This window comes from Rattus rattus, chromosome 2, assembly GCF_011064425.1.
Source record: "Rattus rattus isolate New Zealand chromosome 2, Rrattus_CSIRO_v1, whole genome shotgun sequence".
NCBI classification, from domain to species: domain Eukaryota; kingdom Metazoa; phylum Chordata; class Mammalia; order Rodentia; family Muridae; genus Rattus; species Rattus rattus.
The window spans coordinates 90,930,569-90,955,737 of record NC_046155.1 but is presented as its reverse complement, the minus strand read 5'-3'; the positions used below and the strand labels follow the sequence as shown (position 1 = coordinate 90,955,737).

Below are 25,169 nucleotides of genomic sequence, written 5' to 3'. Positions count from 1 at the left end.
AACCTGACCCACATGTGGCCCATATATATACAGCCACCAAAACTAGATAAGATTGATGAAGCTAGAAAATGCATGCTGAGAGGGACTGGATATAGACCTCTCCTAAGAGACACATTCAGAGTATGTCCAATACAGAGGCGAATGCCAGCAGCAAACCACTGAACAGAGAACAGGACCCCGTTGAAGGACACAGAGAAAGGACTGGTAGAGCTTGAAGGGGCTCAAGACCCCATATGAACAACAATGCCAACCAACCAGAGCTTCCAGGGACTAAAGCACTACCCAAAGACTATACATGGACTGACCCTGGACTCCAACCTCATAGGTAGCAATGAATAGCCTAGTAAGAGCACCAGTGGAAGGGGAAGCCCTTGGGCTTACCAAGGTTGGACCCCCAGTGCAGGGGAATATGAGCGAGGGCAATTAAGGGGATGTATAGGCAGAAGAAGAGGGGGAGGAGAGGGAACTGATAGTGATAATACAATCCAAAAAGGAAAGAAAAATATATTTGTTAAAAACTGTCAAAAGTGAGAATAATGTTACTAATGACCTAGAAAGGAACATCTTTTAATTTTTTTCTGCCTCCCAATGGATGCTTATGGTCAGAAAACCGGGAAGGGGAATAACCTTTGAAATGTAAGTAAATAAATATATAATAAAAATTAAAAAAAAACTTAAGACACATATATTTCATATAAGCACTAAAAATATATTTGTCATATTTTTAATCATTATTTTTAAAAATTCAAGACTCATGTTATCTAGTTGGATAATCTTGGAAACACGTTATTAAAAGTTTAATGCCAAAGTTTTGCTTGTGATTATTGAACATGTTACTGTATCTTAAAAAAGATAAAAGCTAATATTTTTTAAGTTGCACAATTTTATTTTGGATGCTGTACATTCTGAAATTCTTTCTCTTTATTATTCCAAGCAAAGTATCACAGTACATTTCATATGAAGTGATTCATGCCAAATGACTTAAGATCTATTTTGAACTGATACTGATAATACAATCCAAAAAGAAAAGAAAAACACATTTGTTAAAAACTGCCAAAAGTGAGAATAATGTTACTAATGACCTAGAAAGGAACATCTTTTAATTTATTTCTACCTCCCAAATTCTACCTCATAGTTTATACCCGCATTTAGAAAAAACTCAAATGACAATAATTTGTTTCTAACACAGGAGGCTTACAAATTCATCTGGCACCTAGCACCTAAACACTACCACACAGAGACAGAAATCTGGTAACATTTATATTTTCCGGATTGAAAAAAAATCAGAGGAAAGAGGCTTCAAATGTTTTGAGGTTGGTTATAAAGGATAAAGTGTAGGTTTTTTGATCCTCTAAAAATAGCAATTGGGCAAAGAGACCTGAGCTAAAGGACAGGGACGCTGTTAAGACAATGGTTCAAAGTACCAAAGAGCCCAGAGCATGGCTTCAGTGTTATCCCTCCTCAGAGGAGACTACTTAGTGACATATCTCATCTCAGGACTGTTCAAGAAAAGGTTAAGGTTTGGATTCGAGCTGTTGTGACAGAGTTTTAAAGTGATTACATTAAAAAGCAAACCACAAACCAAAGGAGACCTAACTTAGAAAGCGGCTACTGGCCAGATATGGGAGAACAGAAGCATGAATATCCTGAAAGCCATTAATAAATTATATGCTTTTGAAGAGAAGTGGGCAGAGCATGAATCTATGAGCCCATGGTTTATCCAGAAGGAAAGAGAACTTTGCTTACAGGAAATGTCAACTGCTAGCTGGGCATGGTGGCACATACCTTCAATACCAGAGTTGGAGAACCACAGCAGATAATCTCTGTGACTGTGACTCTGAGGCCAGCCTGGTCTACATAACAAGTTCCAGACCAGCCAAGGCAACACCATGAGACTCTGTCTCATAGAAAGAAAGGAAGAAAGAAAGAAAGAGAGAGAGAGAGAGGGAGGGAGGGAGGGAGGGAGGGAGGGAGGGAGGGAGGAAAAAGAAAAGGAGAAAAAAAAGAAAAGAGAAAAAAGTAAATAGTTTTTTGGGGCCTGCATTACCACCCTCAGAAGTACTGTCAATTCCACCCATTTACCTACAAATTTCATTTTTTTCTTAACAGATGAATAATATCCCATTGTATAAATCTATCACATTTTCATTATCCATTCATGAGTTAGTGTATATCTAAGCTGTTTATAGTTTCTGGCTATTATGAATAGAGAAGCAGTGAAAATGGATGAACATGAAGATGTAGTCTTTTTTGGTTATATGCCAAGATGCTATCTGTGGTAGCTAAATTTTCAGCATTTGGTGGTATTGTCACCCAGATTTTCACAGTGGCTGTAATACTCCCACCAGCAATGAATAAGTGTTTCCCTTTCCCCACATACTCACCAGCATGTGTAGTAATTTGTTTTATTATTTTGGGCATCCTGATTAGGGTAAAACGAAATCTCAAGATATCTTTATTTGCATTTTCCTTATGGTAAGGGTGTTGAGCACTCCTTTAAGTATTTCTAAGGCATTGGAGGTTCAGGTTTTGAGAACTGTTTAGTTCTATACTCCCATTTTTAATCAGGTTGTTTGATTTCTTAATTTTCAGGGTTTTTTTTTTTTAGTTTTTTATTCTAGATACTAATTCTCAAATGTATAAGTGGTAGAGTTTTTTTTTTCTCATTCTATAGCCTGTTTCTTTGCTTGAATGATGGTGTCCTTTGATGTGCAGAAATTTTTTAGTTTCATAAGGTCCCATTTATTAGTGCTGTGCTAATGGTGTTCTGTGCAGAAAGTCCTTCCGTGTGTCAATAAGTTCAAGCCTATTCCCTACTTTCTCTTCTCTAAGATTCAGTGTTTTGGGCATTACACTGAGGTTCTTGATCCACTTGGAGTTCAGTTTTGGGATGGGGATGCATCTAGCAGTTCTTTATCATTTCAGATCGCTTTAGACACCATGGTTTTTTGTATTTCTACATAAAGTTGAAGATTGAGGCTTTTTTTTTCCACTTCTGTTAAGAATTTTGGTGAGGATTGGATTGACGCTTTTGGTAGGATGGCCATTTTTACAATTTTAATCCTAACGATACAGGAACAGGGGAGATCTTTCTACTTTCCAGGCTATGGTATGAGACCAGGAAGAAGGAGGGCGTCTTCCAAGGAAGGAGAAATGGGGATAAGAGACTAAAGAAATAAAGGGGAAATGTGAATAGGAGGGTTAAATGGGAAAAGGGATGGGATGATAGGGCGCAGGAGTAAATATGGGGAAAGACAACAAACAATAAAGGCCTTTTGGAGAGTCACATGGAAACTTACTAAAGCTTCTGAAAATATGAACATATATGAAAGAAATTTCAATGGAGTCACCATATAATGGAGGAAACAATGCTCCACCCAGACACCTTATGGCACCACATGCGATCTCCAGTGCTAAGAACGGGTTACCTCTTGTTGAGTCACTATTCAAGGGATCCGATAGATGCTTCCTGACAAACAGCACAGGCAGCACCCAAGGTTATCAGTTATTCTTCATGACACAACTTACTTATGTCACCGAACATGGCTAAGCTAGGCTAGTGCTCAACCTTACTGACTGGAGCTCCTATTGTTGGAAGGTACCTTGCATGCTACCAGAAGAGGAAGTAATCATTTATATCATCAGCTATTAAACTGTGTGCCCTCAACAGTGACCTGCCTGCAAGAAATACTGGTGGCACAAATGTTATGAGAATAACCAACCAATTTTTTAAAATACACTAAAGCTCATTCTGTGAGAGAAAAACCATACCTGACACTGCTTAAGTGGCCAAGATTGTAAGATCAGATAAGTCATGGGCTCTAGGAGAAAACCTACTACCATATTCTCCTAAAAAGGACATAGCAATAAAATGATTCTTAATGATATATTGCTATTCCTGTAGAGCACGGCATCATTCAACTCCCATCAGAGAAGTTTCTTCTTATAGTCAGTGATAATTAACAGAGACCCACAACTGGACAATGTATAGGACTGAGAGACTTTTTCAAGCCCTCTCCTCAGGGCTATGTGGAAGAGCCAATGATGGTGGATGACTCCAAGAGAGTTGTGCCTCCAGATGATACAACCGGGCTGAAACACTTACATATGTCATAGAGACTGCAACAGCATGGTCAGGTTCAAAACCTGAGCACCAAGAAGGAGAAAGCAGACACAAAATTCTTCCTCTAACCAAGAAGATATTCAATTGATAACTACTAGGAAAGGGAAATCAGTTTTTCCAATGGAGTTTAACTGGAAAACCCACAATCCAGGTAGACAATCTAGGAGTAGATGGCAAACACAAAACCAACCGTGTGTGTGTGTGTGTGTGTGTGTGTGTGTGTGTGTGTGTGAGAGAGAGGGGGGGGGGAGAGAGACAGACAGACAGACAGACACAGAGAGCTGTGGAAAAAAATATGAAGTTGGGTGAGTAAGGAGAACTGGGAAGAGTTGGGGAAGAAGAAAGAACATGACCAAAATATATGAAAAAATATTTTAAAAACATATATACAGCTGAGAACTGCCTGGTCTGGCCTCAGTGGGAAAAGAAATACCTAATCCTCAAAAAACTTGAGGGCCCAGGGAGTGGGGAGGCCTACTGGAGTGGGGGTCATCTTCTTGGAAGCAGGGGGAGGAGGAATGGGATGAGGAACTGCGAGAAGGCGGACTGGGAGGGGTAGCAGCTGGACTGTAAAAAAATAAAAGTGTGTGTGTGTGTGTGTGTGTGTGTGTGTGTGTGTGTGTGTGTGTGTGTGTGTGAACTACTAGTGGGGCATGGTGGCACACACCTTTAATCCTAGTAACTTGAGAGGCTAAGACAAGTGGATTTCTGTGAGGCTGATCTAGTATGCATAGTAAGTTCTACGACAGCCAAAGTTACACAGTTAGATAGACTCTGCCACAAACAATCAAACAAACAAAACAAAACAAACCACAAAAAGTCAACTGCTGACTAATAAGGAAGTGGGAGTAGACTGGTAGATAATCATGTTCTAAACGTCATAATCATAATTAACCAAATACTATCAATATTGATATACTGATCAATACATCAATATTATCAAAGAGAATCAATAGTAAATAGTAAATGAAGGAGAGCATGAATGACAAATAGCAGGGCACACAGACTTAAAATTCCTTCCTATGGAATACTTATTAGTAGCAACTGAAAACCAAACCAAAACAAAACAAAAAACACCAAGCCCCCCCCCAAAACAAAACATAACTCTTGCAACTATACACTGAAGAAATCTAAAAATCATCTTACCAAATGGACACCATGAGTAAACGATTAATAGACATTGTATACATCCAAATGTGGACCCTTGGACATCTCTGGAAGGAACATACTTAGGAAGTATTCTTTTCTTGACTTTGGTTGGTTGGCCTTTCTTTCCCCACTCTTCCTCCTTTCAATTTTCAAGACAGTCTCACTATGTAGCTCAGGCTATCTCCAAATTCTCAATCATTTTTGTTTCAGACATTCTAGTGACGTGATTAAATGATGTGATGGTGTGTATATACCCACCAACCCTAGTTTAGTTAAGTATTATAGTACCTGTTAATACACAACCTGAACAAAATGAGAGAAACCAAGAATATAAAATAAGAGTCGTCCTATCTAAAAATGAATGTGGAAGGATTATTACTTAAAAACTTCAATATTATAAGATAAAGACTAAGACTATGTAAATGTTCAAGATGAAAAGAAAAATAAAAATTAAACACAATAAATGCAGTTATGTACTAGACTGGGACTGTGGAATGGGTAGTGAAGAATATTATTAAGATGATTACAGTAGGGCTGGAAAGATGGCTCAGTGGTTAAAAGCACAGACTGCTCTTCCAGAGGTCCTGAGATCAAATCCCAGCCACCACATGGTGGCTCACAACCATGTGTAGTGGAATCTGATATCTTCTTCTGGTGTGTCTGAAGACAGTGACAGTGTACTCACATATAATAAATAAATCTTTTTTAAAAAGATGATTATAATAATGTTCAGATAAAGTGCAGTGAGAGAGTCATTCCAGCCCAGTGTATCAGGTCCAGCCTAGGGAACCAAAGAAATCAGAGGAAATCTGGATAAATATGGGATTTTCTGTCAAATATTTGAGGGGATGGTTAGGGATGTGAGGGGAAAAAGGGAGAGAGGGAGGGAGGAAAAGAAGAAGAGAGAGAGAAAGAGAGAGAGTGAGTGTGTGTGTGTCTATATATAAGGGATTGTTCAGAAAGGAGGGAGGGAGCAGGAAAGAGAGAAGAGAGGGAAAGAAAGGGATAAAGATTTCGTGTAATAAACTAATGAGCCAAAAAATGAACACTAGATAAATGGTAAAGGATATCTGAATGTCTGAGTAATGTCAGCAATTTATCGCTAGGTGTGAGACACATCCAAATAAAAAGTAGACTGATGTGACCAAGACTTCCAAAACATCTTTCTGAAATACCACCGACACCTCCAACAGTGTCTCAGTAACTGCCTGTCGGCTGGTCTGACGGCTGAATGCACGTGAAGAAGAGAGAAAGGCAAGTCAAATTAGCATTTAGTTTTCATTAGACAACTCAAAGGGAGTGATTAAGAACATGGAGATACAACCACAAGGCCCTGGGTTCGGTCCCCAGCTCCGAAAAAAAGAAAAAAAAAGGAACATGGAGATAAAGAATAGTGCATTCTCAGGATCAGCTTAAGGTCTCAATACCATCATTAAAATGAAAGATCAACTAAGAACACAGAGTGGTTCATGTAATACAGAACATGCTGGCAAGTTTTTGAGGAAACAATCAAAACAGGAATGTGATCGGCCTTTTACCAGCTTACCATTGCTACGAAGGACATGATCTGGGACAAGATGAACTACAGGCACAGACTTGTAAATTATGTCACCTCGGTGGCAATGTAACTTCCAAATTTACACAGAAGTAATAGTCTGACAAGTCATTAAATATTTCACAGCAAATATTTATTAGCTTGGCCCCACTATCTAAAGACTTAAAATGTTGGTATGGCTTCCTACAAAGATCTGACAAAGAGAAATAAACTGAAATGCAGATAATATGTATTTGTTGTTGTTCTGGAATGTAGATAATAAGTATTTTGTTCTACATGAACTTTCGAACTTCCACCATAAAAGAATCATAGTGTAAGTTTGCTTCATGATGGATAACTTTCCTCTGTAATTAAAAATCAGATTTTGTACCCAGAAAATTTAATTTTGAACTTTAAAGAACATATCGAGACTTCAAATACTATTAATACAAAATTAAGGTTATATTTTATTACAATATTTTATATCTATCTATCATCTATCTATCTATCTATCTATCTATCTATCTATCTATCTATCTATCTATCTGTTTCCATGCTTACTTAAGGTACTAAACCTACACAGTTCATTTAAAAATGCAATATGAAGTTCCAATCCTTGAAAGCTGCTTTTCAAAGGAGCCCATTATATTTTCAATTTTAGCAAAACAAATAACAAACAAAAACATGGAATTCAAAATATTCTGCAATGCTGTGTCCAATCTAACTTGCATAAGAAAGTTTCTGTACCTGGAGATTGATCTCTGCCTCATAGAAGGTTAGGCATGAGCAGTAATGTCGATCCGAGTCAATATCTGTTAGGACTACCACAAAGAATGTTGGCTGTTTCCGTTCTCTGGACAGGTGCCATCCACCAGGTTGACAAAACTAAAAGGATAAGAGGAAAAGTCATTAAAATTAAATAAAATTACTATTTCTTAATATATAAAAATGGTAAATCATAACATTGCCAATAAAAATATATACTTGAGAGGCTACAGAAATGGTTCACAGGATAAAGTGCTTGTTTCATACGCATGAACACTGAGCTCCAACTCTAGCACTTATGTTTAGAGTGATGGTGTGTACCTGGCATCTTAGTCCTCTGAAGCAGAGACAGAAGGAAGAGTCTAGAAGCTCACTGATCAGCCAACCTAGCCAACTGCTGATTCAGTAAGAGACTATGTTCCAAAAAGGTAAAGACACTGACCTCTGACTTCCATACGTGTGTGTAGGTACACACCTGTGCACAACATATACATACATGTATATCACACACAAATTTATCTATTTGATATAGTATGCTATAAGAGCTAACATCAAAAAAGTTCACAAAATTTCCACAGATATCATTCTGAGATGTCAATCTACTTTTGACATATGTAGGAACATAGCATCAAGGTGAAAGACTCTTCCTCCAATATTAGAAAAAGTCATAGTAGAAGCTAGAGAGGAAGTGCAGAAAGTCACAGTAGAAGCTAGAGAGGAAGTGCAGAAAGTCATAGTAGAAGCTAGAGAGAAAGTGCAGAAAGTCATAGTAGCAGCTAGAGCGGAAGTGCAGAAAGTCATAGTAGAAGCTAGAGAGGAAGTACAAAATGGGATACTATTTGGGAGAAGAAAGGCAATGACAGCAGGGAACAAATAAGGATAAAGTGAAATGCTGGGTATGTATAGGTGTACTAAACAAAAAATATTTTTAAAAGTAAAATGAAGGGCTACAGAGACTGATATTGTTTAACCAGATCAACAAAGTTCAGACCCCAAAGCCCTTGTAACAAAAAAAAGTATCATCTGTCGTGTGCCTATAACACCAAGGCTGCTAGAAGTAGAGATGAGAGAGATTTCTGGTATATTCTAGCAAAAACAAAACAAACACCCACACACACACAACAAACAAGCAAAAAACAAACAACAAACAACAACAACAACAACAACAAAACAGGTTTCAAAATCAGGGAGAGGTCTTGCCTCAAAGGAATATTAGAATGATAGACAGGGGTATCCCACACCCTCCTCTAGCCTCTGTACCCACCATTAATACATGTATATGACACACTTGTACACATTAAAATGATAAATATTCATTAAAAATTGTTGCAAATCCTTATATGTGAGTAAACTGTATAAGTAACACTCTTTTGTAATCCTTACAATTGATGAGCACACAGAGCACTGAGCCGAAAGATCCTGAGAATTAAGTTTTATGGCAAATGGGCACTAGCATGGAACTAACCTTGTTATACTCCAGGACAGGAGGAAGAGAGAACTGGGGTACAGCTAAGAAGTTTAAACACATTATAACAAGCCCAAAAAATGTTTTCAAAGTCTTACTCTCTTTCAATGACTTTTTTAGTCTAAATTTGGTACATTATTTTTATTAGTTTTTTTCTTCATTAATGGTTCCATAGATACATACATATGCTAAATGTTAGCTGTGCTATACACACACCCATTCCTCTCTGACCTCTCTCCCACTGAAACTCTTCTTCCCAACAAGCCTCATTTTCTAAACTGACACAGAATCAGATCCAAGGTGACGAAGGTGACTGGCACTAACTGAAAATGTAACAGAGTTGTACATTCTTCATTGTCTACTGTTACCATTCATTTGACAAACTACTTCTTTGATATAAAGCAAAACCATTCTGTAGATTAATACGAGATGCATAGCTTCTTACAGGGTATTGTTCTTGTTCATCAGGGGATTGGTGGGTTTGGAAACGCTGCATACCCAGGAGAATAATTTATTTTCATCAAAATTTTACATGAAACTAAAGTTTCAGAAAGGAAAAACTATATTTTAGTTCTAATCCTATCAGATATGTGTCACTTATCAAACTGAGGTCATCTGTCAGAGAAGAGTTCATGAATAACAAAGTAACTTTTTTTTTTTTTTTTTTTTCGGAGCTGGGAACCGAACCCAGGGCCTTGCACTTCCTAGGCAAGCGCTCTACCACTGAGCTAAATCCCCAACCCCACAAAGTAACTTTTGAGAGCCAACAGACCTATCAAGGGGACACTGGATACTCTTCACTACCTGAAACTAGAAAGGCAACTGTGCATAGTCTCCCCAACCTTTTGTATACATGGTGAATACAAAAATTTAACAGGATCAAAGGTTTCGTGGATCATTTGAACTAAACTGATGGCATACTATAGGGGCCCTTTGGAGAATGGTCTCATTTAGTATCTCTAGATGCCATCGTCCACAGTTTTGAAATCATACTTTACTGACGTGTAGTAAAGAGGCATATGTCATATTTAAACTAAAAAAGTAAATGTGCCATTTTAAAAAGTCTACAAGAGAATTCTTTCTTGTAATAGAAGACAGCAAACCCAAAACATCCAAAGGAAGAAGAGTGTAAGACGAACTGGCATCCTACAGATTGGGAAAGAACTTCACTAGCCCCACATCCAATAGAGAGCTAACATCCAAACTATATAAAGAACTTAAGAAGCTAACCACCAAAAAAACCAAATAATCCTACTAAAAAATGGGGTATAGAACTAAACAGGGAATTCACAACAGAGGAGTCTCAAAGGGCTGACAAACACTTAAGTGTTCAAAGTCCTTAGTGATCAGGGAAATGCAAAAAGCCCTGATCAAAATCTCAGTTAACAGCACATGTTGGTGAGGATGTAGAGAAAGAGGAACACTCCTCCATTGCCAGTGGCATTACAAACTGCTACAACCACTCTGGGAATCAATCTGAAGGTTCTTTAGAAAATTAGAAATAGATCTACCCTAAGACCCAGCTATACCACTCTTGAGCATATACCCAAAAGATGCCCCACCATGCCACAGAGGCATGTGTTCCACTATGTTTATAGCAGCCTGTTCATGTGATAGCCTGGAGCTGGAAACAACCCAGATGTCCCGCAATGGAAGAATGGATACAGAAAATGTGGTTTATTTACACAATGGAATACTATTCAGCTATTAAGAACTATGACATCATGAGTTCTGCAGGTAAATGGATGAAACTAGAAAATATCCTGAGTGAGGTAACTCAGACCTAAAAGGACATACACAGTATGTACTCAAGAATATTAGCCAAAAAAGTACAGAATATTCAGGCACAACCCACAGGACTCAAGAAGGTTAAGAAGCTGAAGTGAGAATGCCTCAATCCTACTTGGGAGAGAGAAGAAAGCAGTCACAGAGTGTTGGGGGGGGGGACCTGGGTGAGAGACAGGACGGGGGGCGGGGGTAGGGGGGGGGGGGGAATATGATCAGGCATGGAGGAAGGGCAGGACTGAAGCTCTGAGGGCCACCAGAAAGAATGAAAACAGGCAACCTCAGGATGTAGGAAGGGGGCAGGGAGAATCCTCTAGAATGTACCAGAGACCTGGGAGGTGAGAGACTCTATGATGAAATGCTCTATAGTGGTAAGGGAGAACTTGTAGAGTCCACCTCTAGTGGAGGACATCAAATGGGAGGGATGGGGCTGCCATCCCACAGGCAAACACTCTGACCCAGAATTGTTCCTGTCTGAAGGAACTGCAGGAATAAAAATGGAGAAGAGTACGAGAAAAAGGAGGTCCAGACAGTACACGCAATGGAATACTATTCATTCCAAGGGGTTCCCCAAAAGGGGAAGCCCGGGGCCCTGAGACTGTTACTGATGCTGTATTGTGCTTGCAGACAGGAGTAAAGCATGGCTGCCCTCCAAGAGGCCCAACAAGCAGCTAAAAGAGTCAGATGCAGATACTAGTACCCAACCAATGGACAGAAGCCAGGGACCCTTATGGTTTGTCTTAGTCAAGGTTTCTATTCCTGTACAAACATCATGACCAAGAAGCAAGTTGGGGAGGAAAAGGTTTATTCAGCTTACACTTCCACATTGCTGTTCATCACTAAAGGAAGTCAGGACTGGAACTCAAGCAGGTCAGGAAGCAGGAGCTGATGCAGAGGCCATGGAGGGATGTTACTTACTGGTTTGCTTCCCCTGGTTTGCTCAGCTTGCTCTCTTAGAGAACCCAAGACCACCAGCCCAGGGATGGTACCACCCACAATGTACTGGGTCGTCCCACCTTGACCACTACTTGAGAAAATGCCTTACAGCTGGATCTCATGAAGGCATTTCCACAACTGAGGCTCCTTTTTCTGTGATAACTCCAGTTTGTGCCAAATTGACACACAAAACTAGCCAATAAATGGCTGAACTGGGAAAAAGTTGGAAGAAGCTGAGGAGGAGGGTAGCCCCAGGGGAAGACCAGCAGTCTCAACTGACCTGGATCCCAGAGATCTCTCAGACATTGGGCCACCAACCAGGCAGCATACCCCAGCTGATATGAGGCCCCTGACACATACACAGCAGAGGGCTGTCTAGTCTGACCTCAGTGAGAGAAAATGCACCTAACCAACCGTAGAGAGACCTGAGGCCCCAGGGAGTGGGGAGGCCTAGTAGGGTGGGAGTGTATGTGTGGGGGTGTAGTGACATCCTATTGAAGATGGGGGGAGAAAGTATGGGATGGGGAACAGTCGGGGGCAAACTGGGAGGGGGATGAAGTCCGGTCTGTTAAAAAAAAAAAAGCCTTAAAGAATTAAAAACAAACAAACAAACAAGACTTCCTTAGTTACTCAAACACCCCATTTCTCTGTTCATACCACAATTGGAATTGTGAGATTAAATCTTAAAATTGAGGATATTCCAAAGATAATTTTCAATTAGGTAAATGCTTCTTCATAATACTATTTAATGTAACCAGAGCTAAGAAAACAATGGCACTTTACGGCTGGCCTGGTCAAATAATTGTACTTAGCTTTTCATTAAAAGAGTGTTAGTAGACCAATGGCTTATGCTCTAAGATCCAGAATCGACAAATGGGATCTCATAAAACTGCAAAGCTTCTGTAAGGCAAAGGACACTGTGGTTAGGACAAAACGGCAACCAACAGATTGGGAAAAGATCTTTACCAATCCTACAACAGATAGAGGCCTTATATCCAAAATATACAAAGAACTCAAAAAGTTAGACCACAGGGAGACAATAACCCTATTAAAAAATGGGGTTCAGAGCTAAACAAAGAATTCACAGCTGAGGAATGCCGAATGGCTGAGAAACACCTAAAGAAATGTTCAACATCTTTAGTCATAAGGGAAATGCAAATCAAAACACCTCACACCAGTGAGAATGGCTAAGATCAAAAACTCAGGTGACAGCAAATGCTGGCGAGGATGTGGAGAAAGAGGAACACTCCTCCATTGTTGGTGGGATTGCAGACTGGTACAACCATTCTGGAAATCAGTCTGGAGGTTCCTCAGAAAATTGGACATTGAACTGCCTGAGGATCCAGCTATACCTCTCTTGGGCATATACCCAAAAGATGCCCCAACATATAAAAAAGACACGTGCTCCACTATGTTCATCGCAGCCTTATTTATAATAGCCAGAAGCTGGAAAGAACCCAGATGCCCTTCAACAGAGGAATGGATACAGAAAATGTGGTACATCTACACAATGGAATATTACTCAGCTATAAAAACAACGACTTTTACTTAAATTTGTAGGCAAATGGTTGGAACTGGAAAATATCATCCTGAGTAAGCTAACCCAATCACAGAAAGACATACATGGTATGCACTCATTGATAAGTGGCTATTAGCCCAAATGCCTGAATTACCCTAGATGCCTAGAACAAATGAAACTCAAGACGGATGATCAAAATGTGAATGCTTCACTCCTTCTTTAAAAGGGGAACAAGAATACCCTTGGCAGGGAAGAGAGAGGCAAAGATTAAAACAGAGACTGAAGGGACACCCATTCAGAGCCTGCCCACATGTGGCCCATATATATACAGCCACCCAATTAGATAAGATGGATGAAGCAAAGAAGTGCAGAAGTGTAGATCGCTCCTGAGAGACACAGCCAGAATACAGCAAATACAGAGGCGAATGTCAGCAGCAAACCACTGAACTGAGAATAGGACCCCGTTGAAGGAATCAGAGAAAGAACTGGAAGAGCTTGAAGGGGCTCGAGACCCCATATGTACAACAATGCCAAGCAACCAGAGCTTCCAGGGACTAAGCCACTACCTAAAGACTATACATGGACTGACCCTGGACTCTGACCTCATAGGTAGCAATGAATATCCTAGTAAGAGCACCAGTGGAAGGGGAAGCCCTGGGTCCTGCTAAGACTGAACCCCCAGTGAACTAGACAGTTGGGGGGGAGGCGGCAATGGGGGAGGGTGGGGAGGGGAACACCCTTAAAGAAGGGGAGGGGGGGGGGTTAGGGGGAGGTTTGCCTGGAAACTGGGAAACGGAATAACATTGGAAATGTATATAAGAAATATTCAAGTTAAAAAAAAAAAAAAAAAAAGGAAAAAAAAAAAAATTGACACATACAAAAAAAAAAAAGAGTGTTAGTAGAATTACCTACATACTGGTATAGCTATAATATGTGCTATACTTATTTCAAATATAAAACTATAATTACACAAAGGAATTATTTTAAAGTATACAATGAAAAATAACATCAGAGTCAACTCAGGAACCCTGGATATGGATTATGGCATGAAATGAATGAGTACGTAAATATCCAGGTAGTAGAGTGTATACAACTGAGAGTCTCTGGGACTGAATAGCTTTCTACTGTGGTTGTAAACGCAAATTCACTGTACCACAAAGAAGCAGTAATAGGATTTGGGGATCAAGATATGACCCCAGTATTTAATGAGAAGCATTTCCCATAGGATCTGGAATTAAAAGCAATAGTGCTAAGTGGCTCTGCCATTTCAACTCCTCACTGAGAATGCTGATGATCCAGTAGATGAGAGTCGACATTACAATTTTTAAAACTCGGCTCCAGTCACACTCTGACAGGAATGTGAGAGAATATTTGGACAGCTGGGATCAGGGTAGTCACTAAAAGACAATGAACACAATGATAAGCGTTAAACAAATAGAAGAAATTCAGGATTTTGTAATCCCTAGTGTCTCTTACTGGCAAACAGGAGAAACAATTGCTATCACAGGTGCAAACTTAAAACACTCAGCACTGTCAACACTGATACACAATATTTTGGCTGCCTTCAAATAACTGAGAAAGCATGTGTATTTGAAACGATGTTATCTATGAACATGCCAAATAAACTCACCAACACTGTTATTTTCCACACATATTCATGGGCAGATACAACAAAGTATGTCTCTTAACATCTCCCTCTGTCTTGACCTCACCATTTCACACAACTTGGGTCCATGAAAAGTTACCATATATCTGGGCAAGCTCAGGATCCTTGTTAATGTGTGTTGGGGGCCTCATCTCAGGCTCATGCATGCTGCCTGGTTGGTGATCCAGTGTCTGAGAGATCTCGGGTCCAGGTTAATTGAGGCTGCTGGTCCTCCTACAGGGTCGCCCTCATCCTCAGCTTCCAAAGGAATTTCATATACATAGCTATCAATCTCCCTTTTCTTCGCTTTCAATAACATGTGTGTTTTTTGGTGTACTTCTCAGTATTTATCAGACGAAGCCTTGCTATATGCTCATGTGACATCCAACTTGCAGCTCTCCTGCCTTTGAGATTATAGGCATGTGCCACAGAGCTCAGCAGCACGATTATGTTCAGTAACCATAATGTCATTAAGGGGTGAAATGCAGCCTACTCCCTACTTGAAGTTTCGGGGGTTGACCTTTTGTAAAACAGTAATGGTGAAATACATACAGTACTACAGAAATCTTTATGGATAGTTCTCAATATTTTCTTATGAAACTCAGACTTTTTCTAGAGTATGTATAAACAAGCACAGTTTAATTACCCTTGAGTTCCCTTTTTAAGGCTGAGAAACTACAAGAACTTTTTTGTTTTGTGGCACATTTCTAAGAAAAATTGTACAAGTGTTTTTTTAAAAAGATCTATTATTATAAGGATAAAGTGATGGCTCAGTGATTAAGAGCTTTGCGGTTCTTTCAGAAGATCCAGGTTTCAGCACCCAAGTAGTGGCTCACAAAAATCAGTAACTCCAGTTCCATGGGAATCAGACACTGTCTTCTGGCTCTGACACTGCACATGAGTGGTATACAAACCTACATGTAGGCAAAAGACACACACATGAAGTAAGGTTTAAAATCTTTTAAAAATATATTGCTATAAACTATAGACCAAAGAAGAATTGATTTGCTAAATAAAATAACTTTTTTTTTTTTTGAGGCAGGGTTTCTCTATGTAGCCCTGGCTGTCCTAGAACTCACTCTGTAGATGAGGCTGCCCTTGAACGCATAGAACTGCCTGCCTCTGCCTCCCAAGTGCTGGGATGCTGGGATTAAAAGTGTGTGCCACCAATGGCCAGCTTTAAAAAAAAAACAAAAAAACAAAAAACCAAAACAACCTTTTAGGAGCCTAAGCTCTGTGCCAGGGCGAGCCCCAGGTCTTAGATTCTTTGTATACACATTTTTCCACGTTAAAAGAAAGTACAAAGGAGTTTCGAAGAGTATCCAACTTAAAAATAAAATATTTGAAAAGGTCAAATATTTTATTTTAAATACTGGCTGTCATGTCATGCTCAATCTTAGTAAGGCTCTTTTGATAAAGCACTTTTACAGGAACTACCCAAAACTCTTTGCTTAAAATGAAACTTAAACCCTATACTTCTCTTAGCTAAAAAAAAAGAAAGAAAAAAATTACACCTAGATATATTATGGAATAAACAAATTAACATTGTGTTCTTCATTATCATGTATAAAATAATGATTATCAGCTTAAAATATCTAAACAAACTGACTGAAGACAGAACTCATAAGAATAGGTAGCATAGAAAAACACATGAAAATAACTAATTTTGCATGAAACCAGTAATAAGCAATTAGAAAAACAGATAACATTTGTAATTTAAAAACATACACTGAGCTAACCTTTCTCAGGCATTGAACATTTTGATATTTTAGTCTTATGAGAGTCTTATATGTAAGACTTTAAATATAAAATTTTAAGTGGCAATATCAGAGAGTAAAATAAACTTTTTTTTTTTTTTGGAACTGGGGACCGAACCCAGGGCCTTGCGCTTGCTAGGCAAGAGCTCTACCACTGAGCTAAATTCCCAACCCAAAATAAACTTCTAACATTCAAACTTTGACGTGAAACATAAAACTACAAGTCAATTATAAATATGAAAGTACAAAATGAGCAAAATAGTAAGTTTAGCAGATGAAACCTTCTTTACTTTAAAGATCTCCTATACACAAACCAAAATTTAATGAGATTCTGAATAGCAGAATTCATTTTATACCAGAAATTCCTAGAAAACACTGGAATATATTTAACAGATATATAGGATACCACCAAATATGAAACTCAAAAAGGCCAACAAGATGAAGGGCCCAAGTGAGGACACCTCAGTACCACTTGGGAGGGAGAAGAAAGCAAATACAAGTGGGGAGGGAGGGAGGGACAGGGGAGGGAAAGGAGATGGGGGTGGGGAGACAAGGGAACATGATCTGGTATGGAGGGCAGAGGGGGGCGGTTGAAGCCCTGAAGGCCAGCAGAAAGAATGGAAACAAGCAACCTCAAGAGGAAGGAGGTTGGGAGGAAGGAGGTTGGGAAGACCCTCTAGAATGTACCAGAGCCCTGGGAAGTGAGAGACTTTCAGGACTCAAAGGAGGTCTGGGGGAGATCCCTAGATGAAAGACCCTACAGTGGGGAGAGGGATCTTATCCCTCCTCCACCTACAGCAGAAAGACAGGGCATCAAGTGAGGGATGGGGTTGCTATCCCACAGCCAAAGCTCTGACCCATAATTCTTCCTGTCTGAAAGAAATGCAGGGATGGAAATGGAGAAGAGCCTGAGGAAAAGAAGGTCCAGCAACAGGCCCAAAGTGGGTTCCAGCTCAAGGGGTGGCGGCTCCAAGACTTGACACCATTCCTGACGCTATGAGAAGTTCACAAAAAGGGACCTACCATGACTACTCTCCAAAAAACCCAACAAGCAGCTGAAAGAGTAGGATGTAGATCTGTGCACCCAACCAATGAACAGAAGCTGCTGACCCCTCTGGTTGAATTAGGGAAAAGCTGGAAGAAGCTAAGGAGGAGGGCAACCCTGTAGGAGGACCAGCAGTCTCAATTAACCTGGACCCCTGAGATCTCTTAGGCACTGGATCACCAACCAGGCAGCATACACCAGCTGAGATGAGGCAGTCAACACATATACAGCAGAGGACTGCTGGGTCTGGGTTCAGTCAGAGAAGATGCACCTAACCCTCAAGAGACTGGAGGTCCCAGGAAGTTTAGAGGTCTGGTAGGGTGGGTAGGGTAGGGACATCCTTGTGGAGGCATTAGGGGAGGGGGGCAGTGTGGTGGGGGATGGGGAGGAGTTATGTGATGCAGAACAGTCCTGGGGTGGCCCAGGAGGGGAATAAAATCTGGAGGAGAGAGAGAGAGAGAGAGAGAGAGAGAGAGAGAGAGAGAGAGAGAGAGAGAGAGAGAGCGTAGCACGCACAATGGTAGGCAGGCTAGCCAAAACAAATGAACCAAAGGGAACTTGCTATTATAGCATTATATGCTTTTAGGTGAATATTGCTGCCTGCACTTAAAGACATATGTATGTGAGTATAATGTTTATTTATTAAATTATTAATTAAATATTATTAAATTATTCCAGTTCAAATAGTACAAAGACATTTATCTGCTCTTATTTAGAGTCAAAACATGTCACCATATTGCCAAGTAAAAACATTGAGTTTTGGTTTTTTAAATTTTGTTTTTTGAGACAGGGTTTATCTGAGTATCCTGGCTGTCCTGGAACTTGCACTGTAGACCAGGCTGGCCTCAAACTCAAAAGATCTGCCTGCCTCTGCCTCCTGAGTGCTGAGCACAATGGCTTAGTTTTGATTTTGAACATGAAGATAATTCACATACTTTACACAAACTCCATAAGGTAGAGACTTATTGAATCTGTAGTCACTCGGGATAAAACATTACAAATAGCTTCAATGAGACAAAGAATCACACTATCAAAACTTTGTATATTCTAAGAGAAAATCAGGAGTCTAGAAAAGTTTAGAGGTCTGGTGAGATGAGTGGAGTGGGGACATCCTTGTGGAGATGGGGGGAGGGGTGCAGGGAGGAGGTATGGGATGTGGAACAGTCAGGGGGATGGACCAGGAGGGGAATAAAATCTGGAGTGAGTAAATAAGTAAATAAATAAATAAGTAAATAAATAAGAGTCAGAATCACATGTGCATTATGTCTCAGAAAATAATAAAGCTTTAAAAATTAATAGAGGTCATATAAATTCCTCGGTTTTTGAGGAAATTTCAATTTTTCTCACTTAAATAGAGGAAACAAGGTGAATCCCATTTTAATACTTCTTCTTTTCTGGTAAAGTATAAACACTGGAATTTTACTAATTTCCTGGACAACAAACAGAAAGTATGCTATTACTTGGGGCTTTTTCACTAATAATTCCATTACCATGTTCTCAAACCAAAAAGAAATCAGTATAATATTGCCAATTGACTCCTTCCCAAAAAGTATACATAATAATACCTGAGAGTTACAAATATAGTGCTGACCATTTTCCAGTATGTCCAAGGCCCTAAGGTCAATCCCTAGAACCACTGAAGGAAAACCGTCTGAGCAACTGTGATCACAAGGTAACATGCAGTCAGTAACGAGTCTTTAATCAGTTGTTACTTACAAGAGGGCCTCCAGCAACATGTGCTCAATAAAGAAAAATAAAATTAATTTAAGATATATGTATTTCCTATATTTCTCATTAAGGGGAATCAAAATATTTTGAAATATTTTAACTTTTAGTTGAAAGTAATTTTTATAAATGAAAACTAAGGAACAGTACTTTCTTTAACAAATGATATATATAAAAAAAGAAAGAAAAACTATAGGTTAAGAGATGTTTAAAACACTCAGGAGGCAGAGGCAAGAAGATCTCTGAATTCTGGGTCAACATGGTCTATAGAGCGAGTTCCAGTACATCCAGGGATACAATAGAAAAACTTTATCTTGAAAAACAAAAGAAAACAAAAAGAGGAAGAAGAGAAAAAGAAGAAATATTTAAAATACTTGTCTTCCAAATGCACATAAACAAACAGATGTGTGAGGATTAAGTGTTTGGTAATATTAATGAACTCTTATCTGTTAGGTATGATAATGACAGTGTGATGAGTTTTTTTATGTGCTTTGTGTTTCAGAAATATTAGAGTGATGGTGAGATATGGTGGTATACACATGTAATTGAAGCACCCAGGAGGTATAGAAAGATCCATGAATTCAAGGTTAGTCTAGGCTACATTGTGAGATCATATCTTCCCCTCTCCCCACCAAAAGTCATGCATACAGTAATGCATCCAGAAATATTAATGGATAACACTAAATTAATTGATTAGAATGATTTCGAGACAAGATGATGACAAACTCAAGATCAGCTACAGAGGGAGTTTTGAACACAAAATATCTCTCATAAAACAATCAGGATAATATAAAAGAGAGGGACCCTCATGCTGAAAGCAATTGATTTAATTAATATATTAAAAAGTTTCCATAGGCCACCCTCAGTTTTTAGAACTAGAACCACAGTAAAAGAGATGAAGTCTTCCTCTTCACTCACTGTTAGGTATTTCTGGTGATTTCATTAACACATGGTTATTAACTTACACATAAAAATAATTTAATGAAGTATCTGGACTTAAATATATGTGAATAGTAACTTTCTATTCTGTGGACCCATACAAGGAATTAGAAATGGCTACAAATCTTTGAATCTGTTTTCTTTCTTGGTACCTGATAAGAAATTTACTCAGATACAGGGTGCATAAACCTCAGAAAACACCTGCATCAAAATTATCCTTCATATACTGAAGACCAAATAAAATAAGTTTCAAGGTACAATTCAAGCCACAGATGATATTTCAGTGCAAACATGAACTAAGCATTGTTATGCGTGTTGATCAGATGACACTGCACAATAGATGTCACTTAAAAACACAGGACACTGTAGAACCTGTGATTTGGAAATGAATCAAAACATACAGCTAAAGAGAACTAATGAAATATGATTCAAGCAGTTCAAATTTGTTAGTTTTAGGTCTCATGAGCTTCAGAACAATGTGTGGTATGAAATGTTAACACTGTTTTTGATAAGACCTGTCTAAACAAGATGAGTTTTATTTACCGAAACAGAAACAATGTCTTAGCTTGATCTGGACAGTTGGCTAACTTTAGAACCTATCATCTGTCGGTTATAGAGCTTTTTCACTTAATGCAGACCTTCTGAGAAAGGCATTTGCAGAATACATGTTCCCTGCTAAATATTATTGTTAAAAGCAAGAACCAGAGATGGCTATCTAGTCAAGCTGTTTGTCTTTATCCCTTGAAAAAAATTAAAACAAACAGAACAAAATGTTCTACTGCCAAAGCTCAGTCTGAATGTATCTGGATGATAGCAAATGGGTGTTTCCTTGAACTTCAGAGGTAACAGCATTTGAAAAGGAGTCTAGAAGAAGAAATTTTTCAATGTGACATTATGTAGTGGCTATTCCTGGTTGTCAACTTGACTATATCTGGAATGAACTACAATCCAGATTTGGAAGGCTCACTTGTGATCCTGATCTTGAGGCTGAGACACAAGTTTCTGACCTGGATCTTCTCATGGAGATCTTGAGGTATAGTGGCTATGAATCCCAGGAAACTAAGGCAAGGAGATCTCTGAATTAAAGGTCATCTGGGACAAAGCAGGTCCCAGATCCAGGCATGGTGGTACCTTTTATCTGGGACACATCTTCTGCTGGAGACCTACATAAGGACTTCGAAGAAAGAAGATCCTCTCTTTCTTCTTCACCAGCCTGCCTTGTGGGACTGAGCCACTGCTAGATCCTGGGACTTCCATTCACAGCTACTGCTGACCATTGTTGGAGAGTTGGGCTACAGACTGTAAGTCATCACAAATTCCCTTACTATATAGAGACTACCCATGAGTTCTGTGACGCTAGAGAACCCTAACTAATACACATTATCAAACATATAACGAAGAAAGTTCCATTGAAACAGCAGCATCATAATCAGTTGTTCACAGATGAGAAAGAGACTGACTGTCACAATATAAGTATGTCTCAAGCCAGACTTCAGAACCCAGAGAAACCAAGATTTAATACATAATCAATGAAAAAGAAAATAAGAAGCTAATTCCATTCACTCACTTAAAGCCACATAACTATACTCTTTTTTAAAAAAAAGATTTTATTTTATTTATATGAGAACACTGTAGCTGTCAGACACACCAAAAGAGGACATCAGATCCCAGATTGTTGTGAGCCACCATGTGGTTGCTGGGACTTGAACTCAGGACCTCTGGAAGAGCAGTCAGTGCTCTTAACCACTGAGCCATCTCTCCAGCCCATAACTATACTCTTAAAATAATAAATCTGATATTGTGCATATTCAACTAAATTACACATATACATAGTGAAAGAAGAGTCTATGGGCCCAAACCACTTACCAACAGGGGAAATACACGATGTTTTTAAAAATAAAGCTATCAGAACTGAAGTCAGGCACTGTGGGACATGACTGAAATCCCAGCACTCAGACAAAGGAAGTTAAACAAAGGTTCAAGGACATCCTGATCTATATATATATAGTAAGTTGTAAGCTAACCGTGGTGACATAGTGAACCTATTTCAAAAAAGTTAGGGAAAAAACAAGGCAAAGAAAAGGCACCTCAAACCATTAAAATTAGTTTAATAAAATGATTAAATAAAAATTTCCTTGTACATAAAGCCTGGGAATTAAGCAAATATGCTAAATCAAATCCAACTTTTCTCCTCGTGAACTCTTAGATCTAGAACAAGATCTTAGATCTTAGATCAAGGAGAATTGAATGTAATTCTGGCACATCAAAAAAAAAAAAGAAACGGTATATCAAAAATCGATTACTGTAATATCATCAGCACAGCTTTAGTGAGATAATTACTAAATATCAGTGACCACCTTACTACACTCAAGTGTAATCTTTATTCTCTGGGAATAAATCTGATTTGGAGCTGAATGAAAAGTATTAAACACAACACAAAACAGCAAATACTATGCATAAATTAGTGACCAAAACAGAATATTTTAGGAGCTAAGAGAAAGAATAAACTTACTGAAAAATACAATACAAACTTGTCTATACACTGGGCCATAGATTTCAAGAACTATCCTCCTCTCCTTGGTTACTATTTCCTTCCTCAAAGCTCTTTCCCAACTATCTTAGTCTCCACATCACTATAAGCCATATAGTGAAACACTACCACAGCATAAATCACATATTGGGCCTCACACACTGATAGTGGGAAACTTTAGTACCCAACTCTTGCCAATAGACAATTCATTTACACAAAAACTAAACAAAGACATGCTGGAGCTAACTAATGTCATAAATCAAATGGGTCTAACATATAGTTACAGACATTTGATGACCCAATATAAAATAATATATCTTCCTTTCAGTACCTCATGGAACATTCTCCCAATGACCACATACCTGAACACAAAGCAAGTCTCAATAGATATAAGAAAAGTCAAAATAACTCCCTGTATACTGGCTAAGCCGAATATCAACAACAACAGAAACAACAGTGAGCTTTGAAACTCATAGAAAGTGAGCAACTCTCTACTAAATGAAAAAATGGGTCAAGACAGAAATTAAGAAAGAAATTAAAGACTTTCTAGAATTGAATGAAAATGGATACATAGCATACCCAAATCTAGGGGACAATAATGAAGGTGGTTCTAAGAGGTAAGTTCATAGCACTAAGTGCCTTTATTAAAATACTGGAGAGATCTCATACTAGCAACTTAACAGCACATCTTGAAATTCTAGAACAAAAAAAGAAATCAAATTCAAAAGGAGTAGATGGCAAGAAATAAAATCAGGACTAAAGTCAATAAAGTAGGGGAAAAAATAGAACAATACACCAAATCAATGAAACAAAGAGTTGGTTTTTTGAGGAAGTAAGACTGACAAATCCTTACCCAAATTAATTAAAAGGAAGAGATAGAATATCCAAACTAAGAGAATTAGAAATAAAAATGAGGACATAACAAGATAACAAGGAAATCCACAAAATCATAGGGAACATACTTTAAAAACTTGTACTCCACCAACCTGGAAAATCTAAAAGAAATGGGTAACTTTTTCAATACATACCAGTTATCAAAGTTAAATCAAAATCAGATAAACAATTTAAATGGTTCTATAACCCCTAATGAAATAAAACAGTAATTAAATTCTCCCAACCAAAAAAGGTCCAAGAACCAGATGGTTTTTAATACAGAATTCTACCAGAATTTCAAAGAATAGTTAACCCCAATACTCCTTAAATAATTCCACAGAGTAGAAACAGAAGGAACATTGCCCAATTTGTTTTACAAAGCCACAGTTACTCTGGTACCCAAATCACATAAAGACACAACAAAGAAAGAGAATTACAGACCAGTTTCCCTTATGAACATTGATGCATGAGTGGTGAGGCAGGAGAGTGTGGGTGGGTGGGGAATCACCCACAGGCAAAAGGTAGGGGGGAGGGTGCATGTGGGATGGGGGGCTGGTAGAGGGGTAACCAGGAAGTGGGATATCATGGGATGAGGGGTTGGTTTATCATTTGAGATGTAAACGAATGGAAGGATTATTAAAAGAAAAGAAAAGAAAAAAATCTCAATGAAAAACATACAAACTGGGGCTGGAGAGATGGCTCAGTGGTTAAGGCACTGGCTGCTCTTCCAGAGATCCTGAGTTCAATTCCCAGCAACCACATGGTGGCTCACAACCATTTGTAAAGGGATCTGATGTCCTTTTCTGGTGTGTCTGAAGACAGCTATAGTGTACTTACATACATTAAATAAATAAATAAATAAATAAATAAATAAATAAATAAATAAATAAAATTTCTTAAAATAAATAAAATTTCTATAAACTGAATCCAAGAACACATCAAAAAGATCATCCACCATGACCAAGTATGCTTCATCCCAGAGATGCAGGGATGATACATAAATCGTTAAATATAAGCCATTATAAAAATAAACCAAAAGGGAAAAAACTATGCACGATCATCTCCTTAGATGCAGACATTAATACTTTTGTCAAAATTCCAATGCCTTCTTTCATGATTAAAGTCCTAGAGAGATTAGGAATACAAGGGACATACCTGTCCATAAAAAAGGCAGTTTATAATAAGCCCATAGCTAACTAACATCAACTTAAAAGGAGAGAAACTCAAAGAAATTCCAGTAAAATCATAAAGAAGACAAGGTTGTCCACATCATATCGATCGAATATCATTCTTGAAGACTTGACTAGAGCAATGAGACAACTGAAGGAAATCAAGGAGATACAACCTGGAAAGGAAGAAGTCAAAGTATTTTTTATTTG

The 25,169-nt window shown here is 38.6% G+C and overlaps 1 protein-coding gene across 1 annotated transcript in view; it reads right to left on the bottom strand.

Moving 5' to 3' along the window:
• Positions 1–25,169, bottom strand: part of Sbf2 (SET binding factor 2) — a 311,159-nt gene that overhangs the window by 191,727 nt on the left and 94,263 nt on the right. Inside the window, 1 exon segment of the mRNA XM_032892912.1 lies at positions 7,554–7,691. Within this exon segment, the coding sequence (XP_032748803.1) occupies positions 7,554–7,691 (138 nt within the window).